The sequence below is a fragment of the Lynx canadensis genome, chromosome C1, assembly GCF_007474595.2.
Source record: "Lynx canadensis isolate LIC74 chromosome C1, mLynCan4.pri.v2, whole genome shotgun sequence".
In the NCBI taxonomy this organism is placed as follows: domain Eukaryota; kingdom Metazoa; phylum Chordata; class Mammalia; order Carnivora; family Felidae; genus Lynx; species Lynx canadensis.
Window position 1 is genome coordinate 15,291,941 of NC_044310.1, and position 17,265 is coordinate 15,309,205.

At 42.5% G+C, this 17,265-nt stretch overlaps 1 protein-coding gene across 14 annotated transcripts in view; it reads right to left on the bottom strand.

The window, feature by feature from the left end:
• The window catches only part of EIF4G3 (eukaryotic translation initiation factor 4 gamma 3), a 317,793-nt gene extending 301,615 nt beyond the window's left edge, over positions 1-16,178 (bottom strand). For all 14 annotated transcript variants that reach the window (XM_030323566.1, XM_030323569.1, XM_030323568.1 and 11 more), the window contains exon 1: positions 15,872-16,178. In XM_030323566.1, coding sequence (XP_030179426.1) covers positions 15,872-16,086 — 215 coding nt within the window. In that variant the 5' untranslated portion in view covers positions 16,087-16,178. The remainder of the gene's footprint in view (positions 1-15,871) is intronic.
• Positions 16,179-17,265: the final 1,087 nt, after the last annotated feature.

Genomic DNA, 17,265 nt, shown 5'->3' on the forward strand with positions numbered 1-17,265 from the left:
TGACAGCTGAGAGCCTGCTCAGGATTTTCTCACTTTCTCTCCCTCTCCCTGTCCCCCACACGTGTGCACTCTCAGAAAAACATTTTTAAAAAAAGAAACTGTATCTGTTTTTTAATATATATAAAGTTCAGGGTGCCTGGGTGGCTCAGTCTGTTAAGCATCCGACTCTTGGTTTCATCTCATGACTCTTGGTTTCAGCTCAAGTCATGATCTCGCAGTCTGAGTTGAAGCCCCACATTGGGCTCTGCAATGACAGCATGGGGCCTGCTTGGGATTCTGGGTCTCCCTCTCTCTGCCCCTCCCCCACTTGCTAGCTCGCTCTCTCTCAAAATAAACAAACATTTTTTAAAAATAAATAAAATATGGGGCGCCTGGGTGGCGCAGTCGGTTAAGCGTCCGGCTTCAGCCAGGTCACGATCTCGCGGTCTGTGAGTTCAAGCCCCGTGTCGGGCTCTGGGCTGATGGCTCAGAGCCTGGAGCCTGTTTCCAATTCTGTGTCTCCCTCTCTCTCTGCCCCTCCCCCGTTCATGCTCTGTTTCTCTCTGTCCCAAAAAAAAAAAAAAAAAAAAATTAAAAAAAATAAATAAATAAAATATGTGAAATTCAAGTGATCTTTAAATGCATGTTGGGTAACAACCATGGAAATTTACATAGCTCTAAGTTTTCTTGAACAAAAATATCTATGCATGTTTCATAAATCTGGAAAACTGCAGATAAGAAAATAAACAAACTCAAAGCCACCCTCAGTAAAAGTATATACAACCTACTTTTAAAAGTTCCAAGTAAAAATTATAACTCACACGTCAATCTTGGATTCGAATTCTTTACTACAAATACATAAACCAATCCTGCCTCCTAACAACCTTGCAGAATGGTCCTCCTAAATCTCAAAATGACCGTTATCATTCCCCTAGCCTACAGCTGTGATGGCTCCCCTCTGTCATCTGGGTGAACTCCAAGCTCCTTAGTCTGACTTATAATGCCCTTTCTGTGGCCTCTATCTGTCCACTTCTTCACTCCAAACTGTTACTCCAGCAATGCTGAACAAGTCATTTTTCACTGTCTTGAGTTTCTGTACATGCTGATTCCCGGGCTGGAATACTCTTTTCCCAACCACTTTCTTTCATATGGCACATTCATCCTTCCAGATTCAATTTAGAGGTGTCCCCTTCTTGAGGAAGCCTCTTCCCTCATTCCTCCCAATCCTCCTCCACCCCACCCCCAAGATGAATGACCCTCCCCAGAGCTCCCATAGGCCTTGTGCTTACTGACTCCTGTTCACTTACCTTCTTATATATCTGTCTCCTGCAGTAGGACTGTAAGTCTCTGAAAGACAAAGACTTATTTCTAATCCCTCAGTGCTCAACAAACATCTACTGAATGACTAAACCAGAATACATAAACAAGAAAACAACTTTTTCTTTAAAAACCTATGGAGAATGTATCCCAATTCTGCTTTGTTTTACACTCCATGTGAAACAGCTTGCCAAATCATCAGTCCCCAGTTAGTATAAATATTGAACTAAGCAGTTACCAATTTGTAAGCCAGTCTCCTTAGGTCCACAAATTCATCATCCATGAGCTATTTTCACTGTTTCAAAAAGCCTAAGAAATTTTAAGTCAATCCACAATAACGAGGCAAAGACTGGCTAACTAAAACATCAGTTCCTTTTCTTCCACTTAAAATGTACCAATTACGAGTGGTAACAATGAGTTTATTATGCTATGCTTAATTCCTGATCAGCATATAAAGATCTTTCATTAAAAATGTGAATTCAGGGGTGCGTGGCTGGCTCAGCTGGTAGAGCATGCAACTCCTGATCTCAAGGTCATGAGTTTGAGTGCCACACTGGGCTTAGAGTTTACTTTAAAAAAAAAAAAAAAAAATGTGGATTTAAAAAAAATTTTTAATGTTTATTTTTGAGACAGAGCACGAAGTGGGGGAGGGGCAGCAAGAGGGGGGGAGGGTCGGGGGGAGGGTATACAGAATCTGAAGCAGGCTCCAGCCTCTGAGCTGTCAGCACAAGAGCCCGAAACAGGGCTTGAACCCACGAACAGCAGTATCATAACCTGAAGTCAGATGCTTAACCAACTGAGCCACCCAGGCACTCCCAAAACATGCAGATTTAAAGTGATGATTTCGTAACTGCTGCCCAGAATCCCAACAGCAGCCTATGAACAGCCAAAGCAGGTAGTAAGTGATTTAAAGGTTTTTAAAGGTTGTTTTAAATTATAAAAAATGTGATTATTATAGAAAATAAGCAAAAGTATAGACAAATGTAACTACCCAAACCAAAGCCTTTCGAGGACTAATTTAAACTTGCAAAGAAACACTGGGAAGAATTTCTCCTCAGTCTCCAATCTTCCTTGAATGTAGCAACAATTACACAGGCAGAGTTCAGAGTTTAAACCAAAAGGCTACCTTTCACATATTAAGTATCACTTTCTCCTGTCTATATAAAGCTCAGTGGAAACCAAATCTGGAAAGCTGTAAGACTGTTTTCGGAGTTCTCTCTCCTTTCCCCTCAGCAGCTTCTTCGTCTTTTCTGTAGCTTCGCCATCTTCACATCAGCAGACACTGCATCGACTACTAAGAACATTTGCTTTCCTCTGGACTCTCTGTTATGCTTCTATTTCCACAGATTTGTCTAACCCTCTCTGCTCATCTGACCTCCATCTCCTTATTTCCAAACATGTCCAGTTTACTTCCATCTGTTAAATGAGTAAGGGCACCTAAGAGGCAGAGGCCCCATCAGGTTTATTTTGTATCTCTGTCAACAACTAGCACATGCTGTTATTTAATAAACACTTGTTCCTTTGGTCATTTAATAAATAATTATTGTGTATGTACCAAGCATCAGGCACTATTAGCTTAATCTGTGGAATCAAAACAATGATCAATATTTCCCTTCCCCTTTCTACTTCTCTCTTTTCTCAAGATTTCATTACATTTTTCCTTCTCCCTTGAGCATCTTAACCTTGCCATTACTAGTTATCCTGTTCCCTTCAGTTGAGCCTTCAATTGAAAAGTAAATAAGCTACTTTCATAAATATGATTCTAGAAGACAAATACCCTTATCATTGACACTAATTTTCACAAATGCTAACTTTATGAACAGACCAAAGCCTTCAATTTATGAAAAGCATGGGTAGACTTACTTTCTGCACCGAGACTCTGTGTTTGATAAATAAATGATTAAATAAAGAAAGGAACAATTACAGTCTAAAGGAGATTAAGGAGAAATAATAACCAAATGCAATGTGAGATGCTGAAACAGAAAAGGAACAGTGGAAAAGCCAGTAAAAATTATAATCAGGTTTGCAGTTTGATAATAGTGTATCACTGTTAATTTCCTGTGCTTGATAACTGTAATATGGTTATGGAAGATGTTAACATTAGGGGAAGGAGACAAGGTATGTAAGAGAACTCCTACTACTATTTTGGCAAGTTTTCTTTAGGTCTAAATTATTCAGGGTTCGGGGCATCTGGCTGGCTCAGCTGGTGGAGCATGTAACTCTTGGGATCTTGGGGTTGTAAGTTCAAGCCCCATGTTGAGTGTTGCAATTACTCAAAAATAAAATCTTAAATTAATTAATTAAGTTCAAATAAAGTTTCATTTTTTTAAAGAGGCTGACAATACCTTGCTCCTATTTAGTTCACATGCTAATGTCAAAGGCCTTTATAACTAAAAGACCTAATACAAACCGTTAGATGAAAGGATATAAGGTATTTTGCTGCTTCACAAAATATCAATGACATACCTAGAAATAGCATAAAGACTCCTAATTTTCTAAACTCTACATAAAGGTTACTAGATAGGATGACTGTATAATTTACCATCCAAACCAGGACCATTACAGGAGAAAGGAGATCTTAAGTCAAAGTGGTTACTGTTATTAAAAATATCAAATCAACTTGAGTCTGTACTAACTTGATGCTTTGGCAAGTTAGAGGCATCTCCCTCAAGCTCAGGAACAAATGCCCCTGGGAGACCGGACCAGAAAGGTACACCAAAGATCCCCAAAGAAGACTGCATAAAAGGAAAATAAGCCAGTACATGCTTATATGCTTGTATCTTTTAATTACGATTTTCAAAAGTCAAGAATAAGGGGCACCTGGGTGGCTCAGTCAGCTCAGGTCATGATCTCAAAGTTCATGAGTTCAAACCCCGCCTCAGGCTCTGTGCTGACAGCTTGGAGCCTGGAGCCTGCTTTGGATTCTTTGTCTCCTTCTCTCTCTGCCCCTCCCCCGCTCATGCTCTCTCTCAAAAATAAAATAAATGTTAAAAAAAAAAAAAAAAAGAATAAAATCACTGACTTTCCAGAGCAGCATTCAGCTTTCACTATCTTACCTAAAATGTACCGCATTCAAGTATACTCACCCAGTCACAACGTAAAAGATATTAAGCTAAGGTCAAGTACTCTGCTGTCTGCGTTTGAAACAGCAGTTACCTCAGGAAGTTGGACTGGTTCCAAATTCTTATACTTCTAAAAAAGATCAACAATGTAATATTGAAAGTATCAGATGAATATATTAGCCTCAAAGCCTCAACAATATTAATCAGGTACTTGAGGTCATTAAAATTTTCCATCGGTAATTAAGATCCACTTTCTTCACGTATTTAATGAGCTAAGCTAAAGATATACATAACAATTTATAAGACTTAAAAGTAGATAAAATCTTAAAAAATAAGCAACCCTATTCCCACTGTAATATTTCAAGTCACTGAAGAGACTTTGCGTGTATGTGTGTGTGTGTGAGATTGTGTGACTGTGGAAAATCTTTGTCCAAAACCATTTTTATTAGACCTGAAAGGTTACAAAAAGCCTCATTAATGTGGTCTTTTCCTGAATAGCAGAAAGGATCCTATTAGACAAGAAGTGAGCAGTATTTCCCAATTTTATTTCTTTATAATAGTATATACATTAGAATAGCCTGAGGGTATAACCTAATAAATACAAAATCAAACTTAATTTGAAACTTATATAAATGCTCTAGGCAGAACTAATATCCTATGTGAAATACAATAATACAAATAACCCAAGAATTTGTAACTTACAATTTCAATTCTTCCCAGCACAGCAAAATAGTCAATTGCCCATGTGTTATTTTTCACAAAGCTATCACTGTTTAATAGGAATTTATCTTAATAATAAAGATAGGCAAAATCTCTTTTGAGTAGCTCTTCTGTTTTTTTAGGCATTATACAAGAGGTGGAAATGATCAAAATTCATTTCTTCAATAAGTCATATTTCATAAATAGCACACCTCACAAAATCTCAAGCATTTAATAGATGATAAAACCTTAAATGTATTTCTGTGATGTCATTCCTAGTCTCTTAATCTTTCCTGTTCCTTATTTCAACTTGCACATGTCAGGGCACCTGGCTGGCTCAGTCAGTAGAGCAAGCAACTCTTGATCTCAAGGTTGGGTGTTCAAGCCCCACGCTGGGTGGAGAGATTACTTAAATAAATAAATCTTCCAACTTTCACACCTCAACAAATCTTCAAAAACAGTTTCCATCATGTCAGTTTCCCAATAAATAAAAAACAGAAACAAAAGAAATACAATTGATTTTTGACAAAGCATCAAGACAATTCAAAGAATGCTCTTTTCAGCAAATAGTACTGAGACAACTGAATAGTCACATGCAAAAGAATAAATCTGGACCTCTACTTCACATCATACACAAAAATTAGCTCCAAATGGATCAAAGACCTCAGTGTAAGAGCTAAAATTGTAAAAATCTTAGGGTAAACAAAGGAGTAAATTTCCATGACCTTGGATTAGGGAAAGCCTTCTTACACACACACTAAGGAAGCACAAACGACAAAAGGGAAAAAAAAAAAAAAAACATAATTTGATTTAATCAAAATTAAAAATTTTTGTGCATCAAAGGACACTACCAAGAAAATGAAAAGACAACCCACTGAATGAGATAAAATATTTGTAAACGTTATATCTGATTAGGGACTTGGATCTAGAATATATAAAGAACTCTTAACAACTCAATAATAAACCCATTAAAAACTGGGCAAAGGATTTGAACAGACATTTCTCCAAAGACAGATGGCCACTAAACACAAGAAAAAATGCTCAATATCATTAGCCATCAAGGAAATATAAATCAAAGCCATAATAAGATATCACTTCACACCCACTAGGATGGCCTATAATAAAAAAAGATAATGACAAGTGTTGCAACCCTCATACTTTGCTGGTAGGAATGTAAAATGGCGCAAACTTTGGAAAAAGTTTGGCACTTTCTCAGAATGTTAAACGTGGAGTTACCTTATAAAACCTAGCAACTGTACAAAGTATATACCCAAGAGAAATGAAAACATATATCCACGTTAAACATTCATAGCATAACTGTACGTAATAGTCAGAAAGGTGAACAACCCAAATGTCCACCAACTGATGAATAAATAAATGTGACAGAACAGTATTCAGCAATTGAAAAAAAGTATTGAAACATACTACAATGCAGATGAACCTTGAAAACTTATGCAAAGTGAGAGAAACCAGTCACAGGAGACTACATTATACTGTATCATTTATACGAAATATGCAGAATGGGCAAATCTACAGAGGCAGAAAACAGATTAGTATTTGCTTCAGGCAGAATTAGGGAGATGGAAATGGGAAGTCCAATGGGTTTCTTTTGGGAGTGATGAGAATGTTCTAAAGTTGATTTTGGTGATAGCTGCACAACTCTGTGAACATAAAATTACTGAATGGTAGACTCTAAACGGGTGGCTTGTGTGGTATGCAAACTGTATTTCAATAAAGCCATAAAAAAAAAAAAAGTAACGGTTTCTTTCTCACAAATGAAGCCTAACCTTCTCTTATTTTTTTTTTTTTAAAAACATTTATTTATTTTTGAGACAGAGAGAGACAGAGCATGAACGGGGGAGGGTCAGAGACCGAGGGAGACACAGAATCCGAAGCAGACTCCAGGCTCTGAGCTGTCCGCACAGAGCCCGACGCAGGGCTTGAACCCACAGACGGTGAGATCGTGACCTGAGCCAAAGTCGGAGGCTCAACCAACTGAGCCACCCAGGCGCCCCTAACCTTCTCTTATGATTCAAAGCCCTCTAACACGTGGATCCATTATTTCAAGCATTCTACCACAAGAGCCCTCCACTCCAAGCACACTAATAAGGATTCTCACAACCCAGCATACAGCATGCTTATTTCAAGCCCAAACCTTTGTTCAAGCTGATTGCTCACTCACCACAATCCACTCCCCTCTGCCCATCCAAACCCTGACCATAGTCTTAAACTCGTTTCCAATATTTTTTAAATTCATCTTTCAGTTCAAATTCTTTCTCTTATATGCTATTTTCTGGAGTCTAGAAAAAGCCAGGAGTCTTTCCCACCCTTTCTTACATCCCTCTCTATTCTACCTTTCCATTCTCACCGTAAAATACTGTATTCTGGGGGCACCTGCATGACTCAGTGTGTTAAATCTCCAATTTTGGCTCAGGTCATGATCTCGCGGTTTGTGAGTTTGAGCCCCATGTCAGGCTCTGCACTGTCAGCTCCCCGGGAGCCTGCTTCAGATTCTGTGTCTCCCTCTCTCTCTGCCCCTCCCCTGCTTGCACTCTGTCTCTCTCTCTCTCTCTCTCTCTCAAAGGTGAATAAATGTTTTTTAAAAATGCTGTATTCTGGCTCAAAATTGGCTGTATTTACTTTACCGCCACCCTGTTCCCCTACCCCCCGTCCTGTCATTCCAAAATTGTTTGTTCCCAGACTTCAAGTTCTCTAACCCCACATGAATCCCTTATTGTTTTTTCCTCCTTTCCTCCTTCCTTCCAATCACTCCATATGACACCAACATTTCCTGAAAAACAATTAAAGGAGCTATCATGATAGCATGTATACATTCCAAAACTATCTGGAGTAAATACCACCTTGGCCACCAGTCTTTTTTTTTTTTCTTGTTTTAGTTTAATATGCTTGCATACGTGAAGATGAATTCAAAAGGACAGTAAAAAAAATGTACATATTTGTAGGAGCAAAAAAAACCTGTGAAGTTACATCAAATTTAATGTTATAAATAATGCAAAACATTTTGGCCACAGTAACTCAAAAACATTTGACTTACTGATAAAGGTTTCAGCTCTTATCTTTCTAATGTACAGTCCTACCTTCTGAGTACAAATCAAAGGTAAAAGAGTATCCTCAAGAAAACCTTGCCAAAGAACAAAAAATAATTCATTCCAAATTAAGAAAACCAACCAAAAAGCCTTTTCTGCTGGTGGAGAATTAAATAACAAAATAAGCAAGATACAAAACTATATATATATATATGCACATATACATACGCACACACGTATGTATATATACGTATATATATACACACATATATATGTGTCATTTTTTAACAATAAAATTGTCAAGTATTTTTTAAAAAAAGCCTTTATATGTAATTTGACCTCAAGTTAGGTTACAAAAAAAAGGGCAGAATTTAAGCCCCTTAAAGTCCATAGAAAAAAGTATAGAAGGGGAGCCTGGGTGGCTCAGTGGGTTAAGAGTCTGACTCTTGATTTTGGCTTAAGTCCTGATCTCGAAGATCGTGAGATCGAGCCCAGGGTTGGCACGCAGTCTGTTTGGGGCTCTTCCTCTCTCCCTCTCCCCCTCCCCTGCTTGCTTGCCTGCACAGTCTGTCTGTCTCTCTCTCTTTCTCTCTCTCTGTCTCTCTCTCTCAAAATTAAATTAAAACTTCTTAAAATTTTTTTAAAAAAAGGAAAAGAAAGTACAGAAAAAAATATACCAAAATGTTAACAGTGGTTGTCTCTATATACTAAGATTATGAGTGACTTTCTACTTATCCATATTTTTTAATTTCCTGATTTGATTATGTTACTCGTAGAATCATAAAACAAAATTTTTAATAGTAACATTTAACTATAAATGTTTTTCCTCTTTGGCCTTCTACCAACCCAAATCACATGTATCTATTCTTCAAAGGCAACTCAACCACATTAGATGACTTTGTAAACTGGGTCCATGTTATTCCATCTCAAATAAAATTATGGAACTATTATCAATTACTTATCAGCACAAAACAATTTTAGGGCAGTCTTGTGGTTCCATCTATATTAGCCCTAAAACTTATCCTAAAACAGATCCCCAGACTAACTTAACCAACATTTCAACAAACATTTACAGATTTCATATCTACCACGGACTGCTCCAAGTGCTGGCAGTTCAACAGCAAACCAAACTGACAAAAATCTCTGCCTTTAGGGACCTCACATTCTACTGATAAAATTTAGAATCTCATGAGAGGGAACACATATGGGCTTGAAAAAGTACAAAACTGCTACTAGTTAATAAAGGTCATAAAAACTGACAAATTTCAAATGTACTTAAAATAGTTGAAACTATCTCAAATTTCAGCTGAGGCTACAAGATTCAAAAACTCCCTCTGGTTGGCAGCAAGCCAAAGAACTAGGAGCCATTTGAGAATTCAGAAGTAGCTTGGGATCTTGCAATACTTCATCGATGTAAATCTCAGCTGCAATGTATACACTGCTTGAAGTCAGGCACCTGGCTATTAATCAGGAAACAGTCTCCTATTATATTAGCTAGGAGTATTATTCCTACAATAAAAATAGATCGTGTCTCATCACAAGAGTTTACTCCAAAATTTACTTTCCCTTATACCTCATAATGAATTACCTGTTATCATCAATGAGAGCCAGCCAGCATCCGGCCATGGCCACCTTATTTTATGGTCTCAAGTCATCATACAATCTTTGCTGTCACAAGAGGCGAAGATAAGGAAGTCACAGAGGCATTTCAGTCTGTCTAATTCTAACTTTATTTTTGTTTAATTTAGTCCTTTTTTTAAAAGTTTATTTATTTTGAGAAAGAGAGAAAGAGTGAGAGGTCGCACAGGAGGGGCAGAGAAAGGGAGAGAGAGAGAATTCCAAGCAAGCTTCACACTTCAGCGCAGATCCCAATGCAGGGCTCAAACTCACACACCGTGATGGTCCAAAATCAAGGGTCCGACACTTAACCAACTGAGCCACCCAGGCGCCCCTAAATCTAACTTTAATAAGCCCCAAACCAGAGGCTTCTAATATAAGCAAGTTGCCCTCCGCATGATCCATGCTAGCATGCTTCTAATGTCAATATGTCACCACAGAAACATGTTACTGACCATCAGACAAAGAATCCATTAGTAGGTCTCTACAAATCCTTCCTACCTACTTGGAAGAACAAAACAAACCTCACACCATAATCTTCAGACTTATAAACCACTGTAATTCAAGAGAGTCACTTAATAAACTAGTCTAATTCCTCCATTTTAGAGAAAGGGAAACTGATGCCTAGAGCAGTTATGTGACTATTCCAGGATAACACCTCTGTAAAAATTGAAAACTCAAACTCACATCCAGATTTTTTTTTAACTCCAAATCAGGTACACTTCTCAACACATCAAGCAAAATTTACTTATATTTCAAAGCTAGCTGGTACTGTTTCCAGGTCAAAATCTAGTTTCAAAAGGACAGGGAGGTATTATGGGAGGAGTGGGAAGGAGACTAGGAAAGGACCAACCACAGAGAGCAGATCTGAAATGTATCTTCTCATACTCTAATTCTTCAGATTATGGTGCAGAAGATACTTTGAATCTGTGGCAACTGCGTTTTGGTTACCATGTTCTGGGCTACCTCCTCCAGCTTCTCTGCTCCTGCTAAAAACATGAAACGTGACTGAAATCCATTTACTAAAGTTCTATGCAGCAGCAACAGCAATGGAATTGGCAAAAGTCAGCTGGCAGGAGAAAGCTCTGACACCTCAGGTAATTCTTACTCAATTCTTCTAATGCAGCTTAGATGTCAGTTTCTTCTAAGCTCTAATTCCTCCTTTCCATAAGACTAAGTAAGCTCTTACAGCAGAGTTATGAAGGTACTTGCCTCATGGTATTGTCATTCACTTGTCGGGACCAACTTCTCTGAAGGCAAAAGCTTTTCAAACCTAGATCTAGCACTGAGTCTGGCACACAGTAGGTGCTCAAAAAAAGAACAAATGCATTTTAAAACCTGCCACTTACATTAACTCCCCAATATAAATGGCTAAAACGTGGCAACCCTATTATGATTTAAAGCATGGTTTTCAGGGCGCCTGGGTAGTTCAGTCAGTTAAGCGTCCAACTCTTGTTCTCTGCCCCGCCCCTGCTTGCATCCAAGCAAGCTCTCTCCCAAACTAAATAAACATTAAAAGAACAAAAACAACAAAACATGGTTTTCAAATATTTTTTAGCAACAGAACTTTTTGTAAAAATCTTATCAAAAACCCCAATGTGGAAAAACAACATATCATCAGTCTTTACGTGGTTTCATCTCCGTTTGACAGAAAATACCACACTTTAAGACTTGTAAGCCTAGGAGCGGCGGAGGCAAGAGCCAGTGTGACTCCGGCGTCTAAGTCACGTTCTTCCTTCTGCATCATCTTGCATCAATCTCCCCCTCTACTTCCTAGAAGAGGATCTGCCCTTTAAGACCACACATCCATCTTTGTTGGTGGTGGGGCTTAGGAATAGAGAGACTGCTGGCCACTTCATGAGTTAAGAGTTCTAGTTGCTAGTTACAATGGTATTTTGCTGGAGGCCTTGCTAACTTCTGAACAAGCAGAAACAGGCACGGAGTCAAATGAGGCAGGCCTATTCTTATGCTGCAAGGCTCAGTGAGGTAAAGATAACCTACTTGTCTAGCAGTATGTGGCTATGAACTAATTAAAACAAGATACAGTATCATGGCAGTCTAGATTACTCCACAGAGCCTCTTTACTGTATACAGACCTTCCCCTAGCTACTTCCCACTCTCATATGCAGACGTGGTAAGAAGGAACGTGGCACAGTAGAAAGGACACTTGTGAGCTTGGGAGCTCGTCATACCACGGTCTGAACCGCGGGCCACCAATTACTAGATGGACAACCTTGGGAACATTATTTAACTTCTCTGCTCTTCAGTTTCCTCATCTATAAAACAGAGACACTACCTACCTCATAAGGATTCTTGTGAGAATTAAGTAAAACCATGCATGTATGGTACCTAGAGGAGTATGCACTCAATAAATGAATACTATTATTATTACTCAGATCTAGCTTTGGTAAAGAAGCAAAAAAGAGAAAAAAACAAATGTTATTGGCTTCAACCTACAGAACTGAAAATCAACACAGAAAACAAAACGAAAAGCCAATGGGCATACTTGTTTTTAATATATGTCATTTTGGGGTTGCCAGAGGCCTTTACCAAATCTAGTTCCTTCAAAGAACCCACTGCCCTGATTTTTTTTAACCCAACTGGCTGCCCCAAAACAGTAACTAGACTCCCCAGAAGTGTCAGCAGCTCTGGGAGAAATGACACCCTGAAGTCTTTCCATATAAATAGAACACTGTGTATTCCTAACAGACTCAAAATTGTTCTAAGTCAGAACTATTTGGGCACCTAAATTCAAACTCATTTACCTTTAATTATCTGAAGGGTAAGCAATTTCCATCTAAAGGGACTAGGTTTTAAGGGGAGGTCCAAGAAGCCCCTGAAAATGTAAGCAACAGTTTGTGTGGAGAGGTCTGAGGTCTATAAGCTTTCATCAAAAATGTCAAAGTTGTTTGTTACCCAGAAAAGGTTAAGAATCACTTTTAAGATGCTCAACAGAGCTTCTGGGAAGCTCATACGAGGAAGCTGGGTTGAGCATATCTCAAGGCAAGTATCTTTAAGTGCCAATTTCATAAACTATTCATATTGGATTGTGTCATAGAAACTCTAAGCATCTTCCTGCCTCACCAGTAGCACTTTTCACAGCAGGGCTTATCCTTTCATCCCTGCCACCCTTCCACCATCCCTGTCACCCTTCATCATGTCCCATTCCTTCCCAAGCCCCAATCCCTGCCTCTTTGCAGTCAAAGGCCTGTACCTGCAGTGGTTTTCTGGGCCTGCCATGTAAGAACAAAGTCTACTTGAGCAGGTCCCGGTTTATATTCAAATTCATTACTGCCAACATTTCCCTTCATTTCTGATTTGTCACTTGAACACTAAGTACAAACGAAGGACACTTTGTCAGGTGAATCTCCTTTCAGTATTTTTACAAATTTAAAATACTACATGAACTTATTAATTCAATTCGAACACAACTGCACCCATATGTTTTGGGGAACTGGAGAGCTAACCAAGCCATAGAAAGAGCAACTCCAGCTTTCACCCCAGTATCAATGTTTCCCTGCGTGTCAACTTATCACATAATGGCCACTCTCCTCAAACAGATACAAATTCCCACACTCCCTCAGGGTAGAAAAGCGGCACTGCTCTATTTGGATCCATTTTAACCAATTCCCCACTACCATGGGTAACATTTCATCGTTTTGTTCTAATGACATGTAACCTATACCTCATTTACTATACGAGCTTTTAGATTTTACTAACTGAAACCTTGCAGTGCATAAAGCAAAAAGATAACAGAACTGTGAAATACATCAAGAATTTTAATTTCTTCTGACACGAGGCAAAGCAAAAACGCAAAGCCACATAAAATCAACTACCCCATTATTACTACAAACAGGCGTTAAGAATCATCTCCATTGGAAATTACACCTTAAATTTACGCCCTTTAACAATTGTTGCAGTATTAGTAACTACTTTCATGTTGCAACCAACTCAGAGCTTTTATAAGTCCTTTCTTTGTGAAATGCCTTGAGAAAAAGCACATTTGAAACATCTAAGTCGCAGCTCCTTGTGTCCAAGTAACACCACCAAATTCACCAAGCACTGGTCCTTTACTTATCACTCTGCACATCAAGAACACTATGGGCTTCCTTTGAATGATAAATTGCCAAAATAGCTCCAATTTAGGACTGACGAGTTTACTTTGGTGGTATGGTACATAAGCTTATAACCCTAACCACGCATGAGCAGTCAAGACCAAAAAAAAAAAAAAAAGACAAATTAGAAAGGAATTCAAACTCACTAAATGAAGATACGTTCAACAGATCCAGCACTGAGCTCCACCTTGAAGCAGGCAAATCAGCCAATCTTTTTTTTCCTAAAGTAAAGCAACTAGGGATACTGATCAAAACTAACCAGATTTTCCATGAGCAACACTAAGGTATCACTTAGCATTCTCAACCGTGAAAAATTCTTAATTGAACAGAATCATGCAGATTAAAAACATTATGAAATCAGTACACACATCACACTGGAACGGAATTTATCTTTACTCTGCACCACACTGCCTGGATTGAATAACAATATTTAGAGAACAGAGAAAACGACACTTGACAGAAACCAAAAGGATGACCTGAAATGACTCCAGAAGGGAGATACCTTTCCCTTCTCAAAGCAATCGATACAGGCAGGAGTCAAACTACGGACTGTGAAATCATCTGTGGACTTCACAGCAGTTATACGCTCTAATGCCCTACCCTCTCTGGAAGTCAAACACAAAATGACACAAATACAAAAACACAACACATCTAACATCCAATGGTGATTTATTGATTTACACGAATACAACGGATGGGGACGGAAGGTGCATGATGAAATATTATTCTCAGGTAGGTAATACCTTTCTAAATCTCCGTGGAATTCATCAATTCATCGCTTTACCTTCACCGGCTAGTTTCTGACTAAAATACCTCGCCATCAAGTCTTTTCAATCAAAGCTGTCCAAAAATTCTACAATCGAGTAAATAACATGAAATTAGATACAGTCAATGCTAGAATTTCCTCCAGGAGCCCTGATCCCCTCTAGACATCAGGCCTAAGAAAAGGAAATTAAAGTCTTTAAAAATATCCATCATAACGCAAGCCTTCCAAGAAGTGAGACTTTTGAGGGTGATGGGTAATGTCAGTTAACTTCCTCTTCCTTTAAAAAGGTCAAAGACAGGGAAGCGTCCGGTGTAACATTTCCTCCTCAGATCGCGTTCCACCACAAACCACATCACAACCCGTCCCCCCATCACTAAACAACATTAGCCAGAGGGGGTGCTTTCTGTACATTTTCACCATAGATTTAAAATCCAACTTACCTCAGAAACGAGCTGAGCTTAGTTTCAAACAGGAAATTTACCAACAAAGTTTATTATGTACTAATAATAAGTAGGGAAGCCCACCAGGCCCCGCCGCAAGGGGAGCAAAAGGGAGATGGTGGAGGAGGAGGAGGAGGAGGAGGAGGAGGAGGAGGAGGAGGAGGAGGACGCGGTGGTGGAGGAGGGAGAAGAGGAGGAGGAGGTGGTCGTCTAGGTCGTGGTGGTGGTGGAGGAGGAGGGGGAGCGGGGGGGGGAGAGGGAGCGGGGGGGGGGAGGAGGAGGGGGAGCGGGGGGAGGAGGAGGAGGAGGAGGAGGAGGAGGAGGAGGAGGAGGGTGTAGTCCTCACAACAATCAGAAAAGCCTTCCCCGCAGGGCTGGTCCCAGGCACCAGCAAATTCGGCCTAATAAAGGGGGGCGGGGGGGGGGGGTGGTGCGAGGAGGGAGAGGCGGGGGGGGGGAAGCGAGGAGGGAGAGGCGGGGGGGGGAGCGAGGAAGGAGAAGCGGGGTGGGGGGGAAGCGAGGAGGGGGAGGCGGAGGGGAGGCGAGGAGGGGGAAGGGTCCCCCAGCTCTAAAAGGGAAGGGCTGCAGAGGCCGGGCCGAGCGGAGCTAGTTTCCACAGTACTGCAGAGGGTCCAGGGCCCCCCCCCCCCCGCAGTGCTGCTGCCGCCGGGGCACCCCAAAAGCTCCGGCCCACCCGGCTGCGGGGACTCGGGCGGCAGCCCCTTCCCTGGCTGGACTGTGGCAGCCGGCAGGAGGGTCCCCGGGGAGCCACGGGCCCCCTGGGCTGTGGCGAGGAGCCGAAGGGCCGGCAGGAAGGTGAAAAGGATACTGTTGGGGCGCCTGGGTCTGGAGGGCCCTGATGTTCGGGTGAGGAGGGGCCGCTGCCGCCGCCGCCGCCGCCGCCGCTGCCGCCGCCGCTGCTGCTGCCGCCGGGTGAGGAGGCGGTACCGCTGCTGCCGCCGCCGCCGCCGCTCCGGTGCCGGGTCCGGTTCCTGCTGCAGCCGCTGAGCCTGATTTCAGAGCCGGTTTCTGCGGTAAACTCATGGCAAAGCGAAGCCACCAACCCCCCCAGAGCGGGACCGGGCGCGCCGGGGTGCAGGGGCCGGGGGCAGCGGGGGGGCGGGATGGGGGCAGACCCGGGGAGGCGGCGGGAGCGGGGGGCCGGGGGGAGTCTGGGAGGAGGAGGAGGAGGGGGCCGGGGCCGGTCACACACGCCCGCCGCCGCCGCCGCCGCCGCCGCCGGCAGCAGCAGCCGCCCCGCGGGCCAGCACCACCGGCTGCCGGTCTCCGTGACAACGCGACCCCAGGGGGGGGGCCGGACCCGGCGGGGGCAGGAGGCGGAGAGACCGGACCTTTCACGGCAATATCCTCATGGGCCGGCGGCGGGGGGTCTTTATCCCCCTCCCCGGGGGAAGCGGCGCCCTTCTCGGTAGCGGGGCTCAGGCGATGCCGGCGGATTTTCTTCACTCAACGAGCAGAGCATCCAACATGGCGCTGCGGCCGCCTCCAGCAGTCCGGCAGGACGGCCGCTCGGAAAACTTCGGGCCTTTTCGGAGAGGCTCGGGAGGCCGAGGGTGGGAAGCGCCTTCGGCTCTTTCCGGAGACTGAGAGCGGTCGGGATTCTTCGGAGACGCTCGAGGGCGTCTTCGGCCGCCGTTCGGGAGAGCTCTGGGGCTGACTCGCCTCCTCGGGAAAGATCGGCGAGAGGGGCTTCCCAGGCTCGCCGCCGCGGGGGTGCGGGTTGGAGGCAGAGACCAAAGGCGAGGTCTGGTCCGCCAGAACCCTCCCCTGCCGCCCAGCCTCGAAGAACAATGGCAACGGCCCTGGAGCCTGCGGTCCGCAGAGCCCTGCCCGCAGGGGCGGGAGGCAGCGAGGCGAGAAACCTAGGTTACAGTGGAAGGAACCGCTTAACCAGAGTGAAACCGCTGGAAAGGAACCCGCTGCGTGCATCTATTAGCATAATAAGTAGCACTCGCTGGCCTCTAATGCAGCTCGCATCCATTGTGTCACTTCGCCCTAGTACACTCTGAGTGGTTAGTGGAATGAGGAGCCTCGCTTCCAGAGCACTTTGAGGCCGGGAGAGGAAAAGTGACTGGCCCAAGGTCACCCATCTGGGAAGGGGCAGAGCCAAGCCTGGATCTGAATTCCACCTTCCTCTGGAAGACCCTTGCCGACTCCCAAGTTGCCTGGGGACCTGATGCAACCCTCATCTAATCAGCAGCC